The 18,823-nt window shown below is 37.1% G+C and overlaps 2 protein-coding genes across 5 annotated transcripts in view; one reads left to right on the top strand and one right to left on the bottom strand.

Moving 5' to 3' along the window:
• Positions 1 to 442: 442 nt before the first annotated feature.
• On the bottom strand, positions 443 to 18,775 carry Lcch3 (Ligand-gated chloride channel homolog 3). Of its 4 annotated transcripts, none has more exons than XM_076809780.1 (10): positions 18,515 to 18,775; positions 17,183 to 17,326; positions 16,250 to 16,356; positions 15,597 to 15,664; positions 14,497 to 14,642; positions 11,956 to 12,113; positions 8,260 to 8,544; positions 5,582 to 5,812; positions 4,490 to 4,746; positions 443 to 2,983 (listed from the first exon to the last, which is right to left on the bottom strand). In XM_076809780.1, the coding sequence occupies exons 2-10, from the start codon at positions 17,245 to 17,247 to the stop codon at positions 2,831 to 2,833; spliced, it is 1,470 nt and encodes a 489-aa protein (XP_076665895.1). In that variant the 5' UTR covers positions 17,248 to 17,326; positions 18,515 to 18,775; the 3' UTR covers positions 443 to 2,830. The 4 variants fall into 4 exon arrangements, with proteins under 4 accessions (XP_076665895.1, XP_076665894.1, XP_076665893.1 ...); XM_076809779.1 differs by having other exon boundaries at positions 18,554 to 18,775; XM_076809778.1 differs by lacking the exon at positions 18,515 to 18,775 and adding an exon at positions 18,304 to 18,436.
• The window catches only part of LOC143367696 (gamma-aminobutyric acid receptor subunit alpha-6), a 35,546-nt gene continuing 22,272 nt past the window's right edge, over positions 5,550 to 18,823 (top strand). Inside the window, exon 1 of the mRNA XM_076809777.1 lies at positions 5,550 to 5,654. The gene's annotated coding sequence lies outside the window, so the exon portion shown is untranslated. The remainder of the gene's footprint in view (positions 5,655 to 18,823) is intronic.

The raw sequence follows: 18,823 nt of genomic DNA, 5'->3' as shown, positions 1-18,823 counted from the left end.
GTTACAAAACAAGTACTGAGAAATGTTTGCAATCTGTTTCGATGAAGGCCCTGTATCGTCAAAATATTTCTCGACAAAACGCGCATCATTGTATTTTCCATGCATTCACCGAAGGAATAACGCAATAGAAACAATGCTATACAGGGTGCGGCCGAAAGGACGGAAATAAAAATAAATCGGCAAAAATAAATCAGAAGGGTGGAATAAACTTTTTTCACCCGAGGCTTAATTTTCAAGTAAAGTCACTGCTTAACAAAGGTCATATTTGTATTGCGCAATATCTACTCAATGAACGAGAAGAACGTTACGAAAAATTATTTCAATTTTCAAAACTAATGGCTAGAAATTCAGTTTGTTTAAGATGGTCGTTGTTTATCGCGCATTTCTTTTGCATAATATTAGTTATATCGCAGTTCAGTAAATGAAGTGAAAAGTCAAAGAATTTCTTTAAATCGCTAAATTTAATCGGCTTAAAATTACAGTTACAATTTATATTAAAATAATTAACGTTACGACGCGCAATCCGTACGGATCGCATTTGATTCTCTCAGAAAAATATTTCCTAGAAAAAGACGATTCTTCCCCTCTCTCTCTCTCTCTCACACTCACTCACACGTTCTCGCACTCCTCGAAACACATCTTCTCCCTTTCGCTTCACACTTTATCGTTAATCATTAACATTCGAACGATCTGTTAAGCGTGGTCTAACCGATACCGGAAATACTGTTTTATATCCTGTTCCAATTCGCATCGGTTCCTCCTTTTACCGCTACGATAAATTGAAATTCGCGTTCTATGCTGGAAAATATTGCATTGTACGTGGTATACGATAATTTATCCAGTCAGCAGCAGTTCATTTTCTTTCGAAGCAACGGAATTGTAAATTGTCAATTTTCATAGAATATTTTGAATGCCAAGAAATTAATTTGAATGCTCTTTCACGTACTGTCGACATCATTTAAACGAACAATCGACGATCACTCGGCTGTGTTACGAAGGGTGTTGCGAAAAAAGGTTTCAGGGTTTAAGGGGTGCGGGTGGGAGGGGGTGTATATTTCGAGCTAACAATGATACGACAGTAATTCAAAAATTTAGGTTTTAATGAGGTACTGCTGGTTTGTAGAAAAGTTTAATAATTTCTCGCAATGGCTAGAAAATATTTTCACAACGAAACACCCCATTGAATTGAATTGAAAAAGTTTTTATTTAAATGTCCACCTACAAAAATATTCACCGGGGATTCAAGAAAACATTTCTCTGCTTAATGATCGCTATGATAATATGTTGACAATGCTGCAAAAGTTTCCTTGATTTTCGAAAAGTTCGAGGAATCATTATTGAAAAGAGTGTTTCATATGTAAAATCTCTTTTCAGCCAAAGACAATATTGTAGTCTCCTTCAAACTTGTAAAATCTCATCGAAATCTGAATTTTTGTTTAAGATGTTCTCCTACGAACACATTTACTCATTCAACATAAATAAAATGTTCACTTTGATAGAGTTAGAGTACACATTCGAATGGCAATGCAAAAATGGTCAAATTATTTTCTTCCCGAATATAATGTGAATTTTATATTTAATAAGTTCTCACCCCTTTTTTACCACCCTGTACATGCACGTATGTACATTACAAAATTACGGTGTTATAAAACTTTGAAAACCAAATGAAGAAAATTCATCCTCACGTCTGCGCCGCTTTTAATTGTTCGCGCCACTGTCGAGAGAAAAAAACGGAAGGCGGTTTAACGGCGAAAGTTTGCGACACTCGGTTTGCGGATTAATTCACGTGGAAATGTAACAGTAACGTTATCTGCCAGCTACGGTAATGGTAATTAGAATTTGTTAATCGAAAACTACTCTAGTTATGATATATGTTTCTATAGTTTAAATGCTTTCGTTCGAAATTTTTACCCTCTTTTTTTCAATGACTTTCGTCGACTTGATATTCAAATCCCGTCAAATATTGATACCAACGATAGTATTTACAACGACGGATTAAGCACTCGGTGGCATTAAGAGCAACCTGACTTTTAGACCCTCCTTAATAATTCATAATAATATTCTTTTTTTTTTTAAAAATAAAAATATAATAGAACTAGCTCTTTTGTTCATAACACGCAAAAAATTGTTATCCGCTATGAGAATAATATCATAGAACACAACAGAATTTGTCTTTATTATTTTCAATATTTCGTATCTTTTATTAATTAAAAGAATGTGAAAAATAAGAGGATTCGGTTTTCTTTCGTATTTCTCTTTGAGGCCCCCAAGCGCGCGCTTCTTACGCCTGCGCGGTGATGCACCATTGAATATTCGGTATCGACGATTTAATGTTTCCAAAGAAATCTTAATCTTGCGTTTGCCAGTTGTGAATTGAATGTTAAGGTATGTTCAGCAATTTCTTAAGAAATTTTGATTCTAGCTATCGCCTTGGGAAATTCTTTAAGGATTCGATACATTCGCATGGCGGATGTAACCATTCGAATTGGCGAGCTATTGGTTAGGAACGTATCTCCTAAAATATCGATTCGTTATATCTCGCGATTTAATCGATGTACCTCGAAAATATCTTCTCGTCGATAAATATTGGCAGCTTTCGATTCAGTACTTTCGATACCTGCTCCCGTCGGTCGAGAATGACAGATTTCAATTTAAATCGCGGCTCGATGCTTCGTCTCGTATTAAATCCGAGCTCGGCGCTTCGAGGCTGCGTTCGACTTCGAATCGAGTCGATTATCCATTGAAGTCCATAATATGCTCTCGATTATCGATTGGTCCTTTTTATCTTTCGTCGTCCCGACAGATGGCGAGACGTGTCTGATGATTGGATTCAGAGAAAGTAGAATACCCAGTAGATGGCGTTGAAGATCATAAAACTGACCGGAAATATGATTCTCGAATATTTGTCGATAATATTCACATCCTTGATTTTAGGCATCGACACTCGCAACACGGACGCTCCTCTTCGTATCGCGTGCAATACCTGTAATCACGGTTCCATTTGTTTATTTCCACTTACGCGGATTCATTTCGTAATTTAACGTTTTAAATCAATTCGTACGTTCTTTACACAATTGCTTTAGAATTTCGTGGAAGTTACGCAATTTAGGGCTGCCACCTTTTACATTTTTGTTCCAGAATTCCGGTTTCAGTTTCTCGACCAATTTTCATTAATCGACAAATTTTAAATCGCGTTTTGAATCCGTTATTTTACTAATTTTTGTAGATCATTTGCAAAAGATGTCTCGTGTTGAGCATTTTTTATTAGAAACCACATTGAAAAAATCTTAGGTTATGTAATTTGAAATGCTGGTAACCCTGTGGGAACACCGTTTTTAAAATATAAAATATTTAGGATTAAAAGCGACGACCTCTATGCGCACAAGATTTGTATACTCTGTTCCGTTCGTTAATTACGAATAAAATGTTTCGTAGATCATTTTCGTCTAAAAGATTTTTCTCTGTAATGCATAGTTTCCGAGATATTGGAGCAAACGTGATAGTCACCCCAACTTTGAGGGCTGATTTCACCCTTAAGATATGGACGTTTGCCGATAAGAATAAAACGTGTCGAATATTTTTTCGAGAACTATAATCTACGTAAACCTCGTCAAAATCGGTGTATAACAGTTGGGTGGTGTTCCTTGTTAGTTTGCGCATCGGTAAGTTAGGACGCGACTAGAAAAGGTGCCTTCTCCGTTGTATCAGTGGTCGTTGGAGTATGATGACTCAGTTAAGGGGGTATACCCGTTTGAACCCTCGGAAAATGTATACATTTTGTGGATTTTTTTACAAGTCAACGGTTTGATGCAGATTTCTCGTTTTTTAACTATGTTTACATAGTATTATGAACTACTTATAAAAAAAGTTTCAGTTAAAAAACTATTGTTTTTCGGAAGTTACGGATACATGTCCGAAAGTCTCTCGATTTTAGACGGCTAAACGGTGGCCCTAAAAACTCGCGCTACGTTCAACCAATTTACTTCAAATTTTGCATGCAGAATCATAATAAGATTCCACATCGTCCAACGAAGGCGATTTTGAAAATTTTGAAAAATAAAGAAATGGTGAGAGATCAAAGGTAAAGTTAAATTTTTCTAAGAGAAAAATCCACCTTTTTCCTTTATAAATAATAAACGGGGAATCGAAATAAAAAAAGCCTTCGTTGGACGATGCGGAATCTTATTATGATCCTGCATGCAAAATTGGAAGTGAATTGGTTGAACGTAGCGCGAGTTTTTAGGGCCACCGTTTAGCCGTCTAAAATCGAGAGACTTTCGGACATGTATCCGTAACTTCCGAAAAACAATAGTTTTTTAACTGAAACTTTTTTTATAAGTAGTTCATAATACTATGTAAACATAGTTAAAAAACGGGAAATCTGCATCAAACCGTTGACTTGTAAAAAAATCCACAAAATGTATACATTTTCCGAGGGTTCAAACGGGTATACCCCCTTAAGCAAAGAACGAAGCTCGCGAACGTTTACCTTCGGTCTGTGCTGTTTGGGCCCTCTGTATCTAAGGCCAGCGTTCCTTCCGTGGGTATTGTAGGCGGCGACCCTGGATATGCGAAAACTAGGGGGAAATTTGGCCGGATCGTGCTCTCTTCCGGTTCCAGGCGTCGAGCTACCGCTGACCAGGCCTGACCTGTTCCTGATGCTCGGCAGAGGAGACAGTCGGATATCTTGAAGTTCTATTATGTCCGCTTCCGTTGAACCAGGAAACGGCGAGCTTGCTTTACTCCCTAAAAATTAGTTCTCTTTTCGTTCCTCTGTTTATTTTTACCTTGTGACTGTTGCTGAGTTTGGATGTGCTGAATGTATAAAGACGCAACAGCGATCCTTTATTTTAAGTTAGAGTTGGTAATTCAGAAAGAATAATGGAGGAACAAACACTTTTTATTACATTCGTGTACACCCATCTCTCGATTTGGCGGCTCCGTTTGTGGTCTCGAGACGCGCAGTTTAAAGCCGAGACAGCTTGGAGCAGTGACCGCCCGCACGCACACGCAGGAGTGTTCACGGTTTCAACCAGCGCGGTCGGCTCTACTGTGTTTGGCGGGGCGTACCTACGCGTGCCTCCTGCGTATAAGTGCGCGCGGTCACTGCTCCGCGCTCAGCTGCCTCGGCTTTAAACTGCGCGGCCCGGAACGTGGACCGCTAATATTCAACTGTTAATATCTCGAGAACGAGGCCTCGGATCTTAAAACGGTAAAGGGCTTTTCGATGTCATTTTGCATCAGGATATTGCGTGTTCAGTGTCAAATATTTCCAGCGATGAGGATAGTAACTTCGAACCAATTAAAAAGGGAAGGTTCACTGCTTTTCAGTACAGTACTGACAGCGTCAACGAATAAAATTCAATTTTGCTTCCCTGAATTTTCATTAATACTGTTTATGCGCAAATATGCGAAATAAATGTTTCGATGATTCTCAATCGTGTAAAAGGAAAGCCATGTAGAACGAATACTCCGCCTAAATCGAGGGACGAGTGTATAGTATGGATGTAAGAGAAATTGTATAAGTGGGGTGTTTTTATTGTATTGTTTTGTGTGACTAACGTAAATTACGAAATCTTACCCGACTTGGAGGAAATAACCTTCTTGTCGTCAGTTTCTTTCTTTTTCGTCTTCTTCTTGGCTCTGGCGCCCCAGTAAGTGTAATTAACAGCGGCATACTCGAGCAGAGCCGCAAAGACGAAAACGAAACACATTACTAAATAAATGTCGATAGCCTTCACGTAGCTGATACGTGGTAGTGAGCTACGTACACCTGTCGAAATCGTAGTCATTGTAAGGACTGTCGTTATACCTACAAAACAGCAAAATACATAAATAAATAGTAACTTGTACGAACAGAAACTACTATTCTACGTATTGGTGCAAATATAAGGCGGTGCATAAATGTTTTACTTTGTGACCAATTGGAAATGGGATGGTATATTACATTAATATCTAATTAATTTTGTTTAAAAACTCTGACAAGTATCTTATCACTAACTATCAAACCACGTCGCTATAAGCGTAAATTTTCACTGTTTGGGTTAACTTATGCTTAAAAAGGAATATAAGGATCCTGAATTTTCAGTTTCGATGTGATTTTAAAGCTTTGTAATTTTCGTAAAATATATTCAACTGTATGTACACGTATACGAATTAAATTTGATATAAAATATACTTTACACTTCCTTAAAGAGTTAAATGCCAACAAAATTTTTTTAAAATTTAAAATTCGCTATTAACCATTAACCAGAGCTAATAGAGATATTTACGTCCATTGGAGTGTTCTATTAGAACATGCTTCCGATATTTCACTAGTGTTGCAATTATTATTATTGGAGTTCCAAAAGTTCCGAAACATCACAGTCATTTTTCAAATTAAAAACAAATATTCTCGTATCCTTTTGTGAATTTTCTCTTAAAAAAAAAAAAAAATATTTCACTGCACTACTTTACTTTTGACAATTTATCTAAATATTAAATATTTACGCCCAATAAGAATCCAAACAGGCATTTCAAAAAACAGCGCGAGACTTATGGATATACGTGGTCGGGCAAAAAAAGAGGCCAAACAATTAGTTTATGGAACACCTCTTCTGCAGTTGAATAGATTTCATTACATATGTGTTGAGCAATTCCTAGCAGAAGTGTAGGACACCACATTAACGCTAAATTGAAAATAAAATCGATCCAATATGTATTTCTTCTAAAATACACGTAATTTGTTAGATATCGATACCCTTCATTCGGGAATTGCCTATTTTCGAACTCTGAGGGGGTGTTTCACCCCTTAAAATTTCGATGGAGCAGAAATGAAAAAATACGTGTTTCCTAGATGTTTGTGCTTAACATATTTCATGGAGAATAAAAATCAGCGCCGGACACCTTGATAGTGACCTCCGTCAAGCAACACTTTCGATGGTTTTCAGAAAATATCGAGGTGAAAATATGCCAAAACCATGGAAAGCTTGGAAATCCTGTGGCGTGAAAACACGCCGATGCCCATGAAAATGTTAGAACCTTTCGGTCTTGTTATTTTTTTGTCAACCTTGGTATTGCAAGCATCAATTACTTCTATTTACTCACTACTTTCTTTCACAAGCAGACATGCCACTACGAGATTTACTGCTTCTCATCGACCGTGATTTATAATAAGAACGCGGTGAAGTATCTTAAATCGATTCATGTATAGTAATGGACAAAAGGAAGTTTAAACTTGCTGACAAAAATAAGACAGTTCTATTACAGAGAGTTACTGTCCGTAACTTTCAACAGAATTATTATTGTTCCATAAAAAAATTGAGCACATTCTTCGAATGTTAATTAATAAATCTACAAAGTTTGGATGTATAATACTCGATACGTTTCTTTTAAGAAACTCCTGAAAATTTGCCTTATTTTCAGAGCGTCAAACTAGGGAGACCCTTTAAGTACTAACTTAAGGGGGTAGGTTACCCTCGATAGCCCTAAGAAAGGCCCATTTTCAAACGCAAATTGTAAAATGATAAATAACAGTAGAGAGAATGTTTTTTTCTAGTTTTAAACGTTATTCTATTAGCTTTAACACAAAAAAAGAAAAGTCTAAATATCTCTATGTACATAAAAGTTGTGAGTAAAAACGTAAAGGCGTGTACGCGGTACACCGTTTGATGGTGAACATAAAATCTCGAAAACCGCTCCAACGATTTGGATGAAAATTTAATCAGAGATGCAGAAAACCATTCTCTACGATGTGTCGGAAGCAGATTTTCGAGAAAAAAAATAATACAATTTTTATGTTGAAAAATACGATTTTATCGATTTCTTGTGTGAAAAATATTTTGTATCTTTTTTTTAAGAGTTCATCTCGAAATTCTGCTCCCGACACATCGTAGGGAATGGTTTTCTGCATCTCTCATTAAATTTTCATCCAAATCGTTGGAGCGGTTTTCGAGATTTTATGTTCAACATCGAACGGTGTACCGCGTAACACGCCTTTACGTTTTTACTCACAACTTTTATGTACATAGAGATATTTAGACTTTTCTTTTTTTGTGTTAAAGCTAATAGAATAACGATTAAAACTAGATAAAAACATTCTCTCTACTGTTATTTATCATTTTACAATTTGCGTTTGAAAATGGGCCTTTCTTAGAGCTATCGAGGGTAACCTACCCCCTTAACTAACTCCACTATGACATGTAAAAGTATGTGTTTCCAAACTTTCTTTTGCCCACCACTGCAGCAACAGCATAAGCGAAAATAGAAACGATTGTTTACCGAGAGCTACCCTCGCACTGGTTGCCTCGTGATTGATCCAGAAACTGACCCAGCTCAGCATCACGATTAAGATGCTGGGCAAATATGTTTGGAAGACGAAGTAGCCGATGTTCCTTTGCAGCTTGAAGCTCAATGAAAGCCTTTGGTATATCCCAGTCGCCAGCCTCTCCTTGCGGTCGTTCGTTTCGTATCCGATTATCGTGAATTGTGGCAGCTCTGCTTCCTCGACACCGCGAACTGGGGTCTCTTTCCAATACATCACCACGTCCAGCACCGTGTAACCATCTGGGAGAATTGTTCTCTTAAGCTTGCCATGCATTTTACTCGAATCATACAGATCCGATTGCGGATGAAATGCATCCTTGCGCAAAAATACGTCGACATTGTAGAATAACTGTTTTTTGAACGACGATTTGTTTTTGAGCAATTGAGCTTGCAAAAGAAATGTGGAATACGCGTGCGCTTGACCGGGAATCGGTCTCGTCTTCAAAATCGATTTTTCTTCGAAACAACGTATCGCTGGAGAAGCTATAATTTTTACTTGTTTTTGCAATTTAATTTTCGTACTCGATTTTCTCAGAAACGAAGGCTCGAGTAAAAAGATTTTATTCTGCTTCCTCGATTTGGTTTTACGTTAAGGCCCAAATTTCTCACGGTTGTAGCACTCAATGCGCGATCGCAGAGAGAAGTTGGATTCGGAAATATTATGGTATTTCCGAGAGAAAAAATTGAGACCAAAACGAGGAATTTCTGGAACTTCTGGAGAATTTCTACAATTTAGCTTGCTCGAATTTTTTAACGAATTTGTAACGTAAAATTTTTAAGAGGACAAACAAAAATTCAAGTTCAATTGTTTAATGCTAAATTTTATACATTTTCTTTTTCGTTTCTAGATTCAAATCGAAAGAGTTCCTGAAACTTGATCATTACTTTGTTAGACACTTTGGAAATTTGAGGAATACAGAGAGTTCTAAGAAAGAGATCAGAGAATTTAGGTGCATATTTATAGTAGCGACAAAAGTGGACAATAAATGTCACGGTAGACATAAATAAAGGCGAGCGTTTATTTTAAGTCAAACTTTCGTCAGTTTTTCGGCAAAAGATTTTCTACATTTTCTATTTCAACATACGTTTGAGGTCTTCGTCGCCTCAGCAGGGGGTTCCATAAGGGGAATGGAGATGCATTCCTCTTATCTTTTGACACTCCATGAGTGGTCCTAAGTTTCTCGAAAACAAAGCCCAAAAAATGTTATTCTACATTTTCAACTATTTTTCATATAAAATCAACACCTTTTGAGTTGTACCACCAGTTAATCCACACCCTGTACATGCATATACATTTAGGGTATTGCAGAAAAAAGATTCAAGACTTATAGAATTTATATACTGCTCGCTAAGCTGAGAAATATATGCTTAACAAACCTTGGTAGAAAAATCAATTCTGGTAAAGTTCGAAGCAATTTTTCAGGTTGATAATGCAAGTGAATATTAAATACGGTTGATTCTCCGAGGATTTTAATAAAATTTAGACTTATCAAAACTGTAGAGTCCACTTGTAAGTAAAGAATATTTAAAGCACAAAGGTGCAAAAATTAATTTCGTCAAAGTAGAGGTAGAACTTATTTTCCAAGTATTTTTATTTTAACGTTAAGATTCATTCTTCCAACTCCAAATTTTATGAAAATCTTTAGGGGACGAACCGTGGAGTCTCCTTACGAATAAAAAGTACTCACGGGTCCATTCTATTTTTTTCTTCAGGAACTATTGTACAGACTTTAATGCTTTTTTTGTTAAATATTTATTATTCCTTGCTGTATAGAATTGTATTTTTCATATTTCCAAAATATAATTACGAATCTGTGGATTTAGTGAGAACACTGCGGAAGTCCTTCCCGGTGTCGAAGTGGTCCTAAAATTATGAAAATATAATGATTACGTCCTATAGGGGTGTACGCATAAAGTGGACTAGAATTTTATTGATTTATCAACAGCGATTACAAAATAGCGGCCTTGTAAAGAAAAACTTCTGGATTCTCTGTCGATTTTTCGATGCGTTTTGTTAATGGAACAGAAACTATTTTTCATACCTGGAGGATTCTAGTCCACTTTATGCGTACACCCCTATAGGATATAATCATTCTATTATTATCATTTTAGGACCACTTTAAGGCCGAAGAGAGCTTCCGCAGAGGGCTTGTGTTCTCACTGAGGCACAAACATTGCGATTTAAATCCACACATTTGTAATTATATTTGATATAACGCCCCACCTTAGCGTTAAACAATTGAACTTAAGTAAATTTTCATTCTACACGAAATACATAATTCATCTTACCCTCCAATAAGCTTGATTAATAATATTTTAGCGAAATTCAATTTTTTCTATAACGCTAATGTTATAATTATAACCTGAAAAATACGATTCTATACAGCAAGGAATAATAAACATTGAACAAAAAAAAATCATGGAATTAGGCCTCTTTTTCGACCGGCTAAGTAAATTGGACCCTTAACACACCTGAGTAAAAAAATCAGCCCCGCCAGAGCAAGGTTACAAGTTACTCTCTGTGTGGATGCATATTATTGCACACACATTTTTATAGAATTTAGCGAAGAGAATCAATGTGTAGTATGATAATATTGAAATAATCCTATGATAGTATGGTAGTATGATAATATTGAAATAGGATTATAGTTTATTTAAATATGATTATTATATAATATTGAAATAGGATAATATTGAAATAGGATTATAGTTTATTTAAATAGGATTATTGGATAATATTGAAATAGGATTATAGTTTATTTAAATAGGATTATTAGATAATATTGAAATAGGATAATATTGAAATAGGATTATAGTTTATTTAAATATGATTATTATATAATATTGAAATAGGATAATATTGAAATAGGATTATAGTTTATTTAAATAGGATTATTAGATAATATTGAAATAGGATAATATTGAAATAGGATTATAGTTTATTTAAATAGGATTATTAGATAATATTGAAATAGGATTATTTCAATATTATCATACTACCATACTATCATAGGATTATTTCAATATTACCATACTACACGTTGGTTCTCTTCGCTAAATTCTATAAAAATATATGTGCAATAATATGCATCCGCACAGAGAGTAACTTGCAACCTTACTCTGGCGGGGCTGATTTTTTTACTCAGGTGTGTTAAGGGTCCAATTTACTTGGCCGGTCGAAAAAGGGGCCTATTTCCATGATTTTTTTATTTTTTTTTTATATCGTTGTTCAATGTTTATTATGCCTTGCTGTATAGAATCGTATTTTTCAGGTTATAACTATAACATTAGCGTTATACAAAATTTGAATTTCTCTAAAATATTATTAATCTAGCTTATTGGAGGGTAAGATGAATTATGTAATTCGTGTGGAATGAAAATTTACTTAAATTCAATTGTTTAACGCTACCCCCTGATTCTCTTCGCTAAATTCTATAAAAATCGCTTCTACAAAATTGCCTTGGTGACCAACTCCCTTCGTCAGCTTAGTGGGTAGGTACTATCCAGTATCCACCCTATAAATCCCGTATCCCTTTTCTGAAACACCCTGTACGTGCCACCATATTCTTCAACCTCTATCTTAGTGTCCCCGTACAAGTAACGGGGTTGGGAGGAGAGGAGAGGTGCTACGAAGGGTAATATCGATCGTACAGCTCTCGATCTCTACGGTGCAGTTCTGCGAATCGAGCGGATAGTAGTGCAGATCCATCATGCAGGCCAGGGTCGTCGTAAATCTCATGCCATAAGTGACAGATCCGTCTCCGGACAACCGGACGAGTTTATTACGCTCGGTCACGTCGTGCAAGAAACTGCGAACAAACCGAAAACCAAACATTTTCTTTCTCAACCTCCTCCTACCACCTACTTTCGCTATCAGGCCATTTCAAAAGTCTTTGGGTACTTCGTAGGACGCACTTGCGACGTGCGCTTCGTCTCTATTTCGAGCATCAGTTCACTGTCAACGTTCAATCAGTGAAGCGAATTTAGAGTGAGAGGGTGGCTAATTTTAATGCGAATCATGTATGCTTTGTAAATTCAACGAATCGGTAAATTCTACACCGGCTACTAATATTATTATTAAACTGTATTTATTTATTTCCATTGTCAGTTTCACTGGCTCGTTTACTTGTTAATAGAAAATATTAATGTACATAGAAGTAGGGGTGTGCGGGTACCCGAGATTATGGTCTCGGGCGGGTGCGGAAAATTTCTGGCGGGTTCGGTCCAAGGCGTTATCGTTTCTTACATGCTAATTTAAAATAAAGTATACTATTATAGCTAATAATATGTGTGAAAAAGTTCTTGAATGTATATATTGTACATTATTAAGAAATTGATAGGATACATCTACATATGCATATATGCACTACGAACGTCACTTAAGCGGAGGTTCCGGTCTGAAAATCCATTTTTTTTTTGTTTTATTTCATTTTTCGAATGTTCCACCTTTTAGGAATACGTATCTAAAAGGATTTGTTGAAATTCGTAAAATTTCCGAAGTTATACGCATTTCAGTGGCGGACATGTATCTTCAAAAGTTATTATCCGATTCGACTGAAACTTTTTTATTTTGAAGAATATACGTCTGGCTAGGGGGTAAAACAGAAAAAAATACAAAAAATTGAAAATTTATAATTTTTAAAGGCGTTGAAAGGACGAGAAATATAGGGAAAAAGTGATTTCAAACTTTAAATGTCGTTATTTTCTAAAAAAATGTAATTTTTTTATTTCTTCTGGTTTACCCCCTAGCCGGAAGTATATCCTTCGAAACAAAAGAAGTTTCAGTGGAATCGGATAATAACTTTTGGAGATACAGGTCCCACCGATTTGGATGAATTTTTTGACGCCACGACTTTAACGACTCCCCAGTGCCGTCTGCAATGATTAATTATAAAGCAAAAAATATATTTCTATAACTTAAGACATCCTTAATACAATGCAAAAAGTCTCATTATATTATATATAGTAGTTTTCTTTTAATTAATTCCTAAAGATCATCTATTTATATAGGCTCTAGACCGGAACCTCCCCTTAATTTGTGCCTAGCTATGATTGTATGGGTAATCGATGACGAAATACGACGATAACGCCTTGGACCGAACCTGCCCGACTTCTTCCAACCGAGCCCGAAAATTTCGAGCTACCCGTAAATTTTGAGATACCCGTAAATTTCGAGATACCCGAAAATTTCGGACACCCGAAAATTTCGGACACCCGAAAATTTCGGACACCCGAAAATTTCGGACACCCGAAAATTTCGGACACCCGAAAATTTCGGGCTACCCCAACATTCGTATGTTGCGGCTACTCGCCCGAGCCCGCCCGAAATTTTTCGACCCGACCCGTCTGCTCGGGTACCCGCACACCCCTAAATAGAAGTACTAGAAACTGGAGCCAGTGCATTTTTTAACTCAAAACCAGTTAGTGAAACGATGGCAAGAAGTCATTGAAAAGGGGGGAAATTATATTAAGGATAAACATATTTCGTTTTATGTTTTTCTTCGCAATAAAGTTTGAACAAAAATACACAAAGACTTTTGAAATAGTCTGATACTTTCTCAATCAACAGAAGTTATGAAACGACCATTGCTGACAGGGTTAAGGAATTGGTGATTCGGAGATCCCGTTATTTTGCGAGGACTCTTAAAAATTAATTTTGCTGGCGAGAAACTCTTAATGTTCACAAATACTTTCGATATCTTGAGAAGTTACTGTTCAGACACTAGAGCAGAAAGTTAAACAGTGTGTTCTGGAACAATAATTTAAATTAGATAAGCAAGACGATTTCAAATTTTAATATAATCGAAAGTAAAATTCTTGAGAGAAGAAAATTTCTGCAGTTTCGACTTATTTTTGCCTAAGGAATCTTCTTTTCCTTAGACAAAAAATTTTCTTTAAAGATGTACAAAGCCCATCGTTACACAACTAGATAGTGTTTATTGTTTTTTAAACGAGTTTAACTCCATTATATTTCCACGCGAAGTTTAAAATGCCCAGGGAATTTTTCTGGTGGAGAAATCACCCACTCAGCAGATTAAATAACAGAAACGGATGAGACAGTTTTAAATAAATTATTAGTACTGTAGGGAATCTAGGTCTCGAAAGCCTCAATTATTATATTAGACCGTTTGTTTTGGATTTCTTTTCGAACTGTCCAGACAGTACGAGATTCTAAAGAACTTTCGTACGCACCTGTTTTTGTCGTTGGCGAAAAACGTGTCGGGGACCCAGATTTTTTCTGCGAAATCTCCGCTGAGAGTGAGAACCTCCTCTTCTTGGGAAAACGCCAGTCTTTCGTCCTTCCAATACTGATTCAAGTACATCGTTATCGTATAATCCTGCGGACGAAAGGAGCAATGTCAGTGGCTACACGAAGTCGTATAGCTTCGAGTAACATAAACAATTGATATTAAAAGGGAAAATGTACATATTCCCAAGCTCATAGTGTAGGTAACTCCCAAAGAGAGGACGCAGCTGATATATTCCCCCCAAAAATTGGAATTTCTTATTAAAATTATTTTTACGAGAATCTTAATTATTATTCGAACTAATAAAATAATTAGTGAAACTCTACGAGCTGTTACAAGAAATTTTCAGGACTCGCAAATTGTCAGGGAATATTTAGTATTTATACCCCCGTTTGAACCCTCGGAAAATGTGTATATTTTGTGGATTTTTTTACGAGTCAACGGCTTCATGAAGATTTCCCGTTTTTTTAATATCTTTACATAGTATTATGAACTACTTAAAAAAAAAGTTTCAGTTAAAAAACTATTGTTTCTCGGAAGTTATGCATACATATCCGGAAGTCTGTCGGTTTTAGACGACTAAACCTAAAAGGTGGGCCTAAAAACTTGCGCTACGTTCAAGCAATTCACTTGCAATTTTGCATGTAGGATCGTAATAAGATTCCACATCGTTCAACGAGGGCTTTTTTTATTCCGATTTCCCCGTTTATTATTTATAAAGAAAAAAGTTGGCCTTTTCTCATAGAAACATGTAATTTTACTGTGTAGATTTAAAATTGTTATCTACACATTTAAATACCCTCTTATCGCGTCTCTTTTCGCCTATAAATTGATCGTGCTAGTCTATAGACATGACGCGCTGCAATTGCAGTTATAATGAATAAAACAAAAAGTTATTTAATATTTCATCAATATGTGCAACAGTGTATAATAGGCTGCATATGTTCCGTACATTTTCTGTACACGTGTATACGGGATATCTGCAAGAACATCAGCAGTCTATTAATAACGTAAGCAGTCAATTAATAACATAAATGTATTCACCATGTTCACTTCCGAGATTGCGTCGAAACTCGCGATCGTGAGGTCCATGCCGACCAAAAGCGGTTGACCTGAGAACAAATCAAATCACGAGAATGTAAATAAAGCAACGAAACGATAGCGAGTTTGATATAGTTCATTTTTTATAGGAAGTACAATGGATGGAGATTAAGGAAAATTAATATTAGCATCGTTAAACGGATTATGTAATCGAGGCCTCGACATGGTCAATGAGCCGTAAAGAAATCGTGGTAGGTAACTTATTAAATTTTTCTTCACAGCAATTTCGGTTCCCCACGTTTCTGGCGAAGATATCACTCTAGTTTCGAAGCGTAAAAATTTGAAGATTAAAAATCGACTCGAGAGAAATATCAGAAATATCAATTGAAACAGAAAGTGATATTTGAATTTTTACATATTATTTCCGTGTATTTAAATATTTAATGCTTAGCTGGTAGAAAATTGTGTATTTGCGTGTAAAAACGCCAAGAACCAATAATTTTTGCGATATTAATTATCATTACTTTTTTCTTTGATTTATAAATATTTACCGATGTAATTGCAATTACTTAAATAACTACTATGGTCAGTTTCAGTCGCTTTGAGCGAGTCGAGGGATGGTAGAAGTATACTATACTGACAATGAGAGGACTTACCGCCGAAATTTGGCCTCAATCGAATATCGTATCCATCGAGAATTCGCGATATAGTTTGCGTGACATTTTCTAGTCTGTCGGACACCCCTGTGTTCTCAATACTGGCCCTGAAATTTAACCAGAAAATACTCCTAATAGAAAATACCAGAAAATTTAACCTAATAAATCAACATCCAACAATTTTTAAAATGCCAACATTTAAAACTATTAAATAGGATGATTTTGGAAACCGGTCCGCGTCATTGCTCTTTGCTAAGGGTGATTAGAGAAAATTGGTAGAGAGAAATACACGCACAGTTGAGTAGTAGGTACGTAAACTTCCCGCGGTTGTATTCTCTTCGAACAATGCGCCAATTATATTTTCGAAGCGAAGCTTCGCATTATTTTGTTACTGGAAATTTGCGAAGAAATATGAACTTAATAAATCGTGGAGTATATGAAACAAACAAAATTGATACGATATGCAAAAATAGTAAAATAAGTATAATAAGCAAGGTCGAGTGTCCCCTTGTTGCCAATAAATCTCTATCAATTTCCCCCTCAAATTTTATTCACAACAGAGCTGTGAACTGACCTAGTTTCCAGAATCCAGAATCACCGAGCGATTTTTTAGAAAACATTCCTTCCCTCCGATGTATACACGCGCTAATGATTTTTTAGAAATTCTTTGAACTATATATACTCCTGCATAAAGAGTCTCTCATGAAATTAACGTAAACAGCTGCAGAAAGTGTTGGTTGAACTGTGTCAACGAATTTTTAGGACGCTATAGGTAAAGTAGAAATTTTAATATTCTATTCTTAAGCTTCTTCATTAAGGATCAATGAATTCGTTCGAGCTGAAGAAAGTACATACGTGACCGACGTATTTTCGTCGGGCGCGAATCGCGTTTCGATTGCTTCTGAATAGTGCAGAAATGAATTGAATCGTTACCAGACAATCAAATTAATCATCTGCAGTAGGAGAAATGTCCACTGCAGCTGCATCCTGCGAAACATCCTCCGAAAATTACGTCAACAGATAGAAGAGGACGTCATCTCGTTGGGCTCTTGCACCTCGACATCGAGCTGCCAGAAACTGCAAGCAGAACCGACCTGATTTCCGTCCTTGACCCTTATTATGCATCATTCATCGTTGAATTTTCAGCGTTCTTTAACATCGCGACGCGTACGAAATAAAGTGAATGTAACGAGTCGGTTTTTCTTTTGTGTCTCTCAGAAATGTGTGATTCGTATCCAATAGAAGGAGAGAGACAGAGAGAGAGAGAGAGAGAGAGAGAGAGATTAAATTTGTTTAACTTTTAACAGCAATCATGCTTGATTAACATCAATTTCTCTGGAATTATAATTAACGGAAGGAACAAATGAGAAAATTGAAATTTTCATTTATCAAGAGACTTGCGATAAACGAAGACGGAATTTACAAAAACTTGTAATAGTTTTATTTGAATAGTTCGCGAGGTAAACTACCACTGCCGTAAGTTAAAAATTAAGTGGAGCTTGGAACATGCTTTTTTTTAAAGTTTATCTTTGAAAAATTGTCAAAGGATGCTATTTTATAATTAACAGGCGACTTCGAATGACATTTTCTACCTTACGAATTACTTGCTTACGGAGAAGTTCTTCGAAAGGATACGTTTCCCGAATAAACTACAGAACTCCAGCGTTTAATCGGTCGAAACGGGTAACTGTAATCGCAAAACAGAAAAGTGGTTCTCTGTCCCCGCGTATGCTTGCGAGCTGTCACGCGGATTTGAATCTACTCTCCGCGCTCAATGCTTTCCTTACAACCCCCTAACGAAGCGAAAGCTCGCGAACGAATAAGCAGAAAAGGGGCGAACAGCAGCAGCTCGGAATTAAAATCCATCTGTCATAAGTGTCGAACGTAAGCAACACGAGGATTCGAAGAACATTCCCCGAAGGATCGAAGGGTGGCTCGGAGTAGGGTGTACTCGATGCGCGTAGCGATTGGGACGTGGTCGACGGAAGGGCCCGTCGACAGGGTCCGCGGGCATCGCGAAGGAGAGAACGTCACCAGGAGTCAATGCCTCTCACCCTTCCTAGCACGGGGCCGCCCTCGACAGGGCGCACTTTTTCACCACCGAACAGACGGGTTCGTTCACGAGCACTATCCAACGTCGACGCCGCTATCGGGGATATTTTCTGATGCTTCGGATGCTGCGCGCCGCTCACCCTCTCTACTCGGCTTCTCTTACCCCCTTCCCGCACCCCCCCCCCACCAGCGCCCCTGTTACTCTCTACTAACCTCCTTTCGGCTTCCCTGTTGAGTTACACTCGTCCTTACCCTCTCTTTTCAGCTTTCGCCCTCGTGCGCTCTCTTCCTCTCCGCCCCCAACCGTCTTCCTTATCCCTTTCCCTTTTCCTTCGCTCCAGCCCTTCGGCCGAGTCCCTTACTCCCGCAGCTCCCCCGTGCATCACGCATCGCTCTTGCCCGCGCGCTAACCTTCCTCTCCACCCTTATCGCTTCCCGAAAGGGATGCATCATCTCACCCCGTTCACTGCACGATCCTCCATCTCGCTCCTTCGCCCCTCCAAACCCTTCCACCACTCCTTT

The sequence above is a fragment of the Andrena cerasifolii genome, chromosome 4 (genome assembly GCF_050908995.1).
Source record: "Andrena cerasifolii isolate SP2316 chromosome 4, iyAndCera1_principal, whole genome shotgun sequence".
NCBI lineage: Eukaryota > Metazoa > Arthropoda > Insecta > Hymenoptera > Andrenidae > Andrena > Andrena cerasifolii.
Note: the sequence above shows the minus strand (reverse complement) of the source record. Positions and strands in the feature narration are given on the sequence as shown.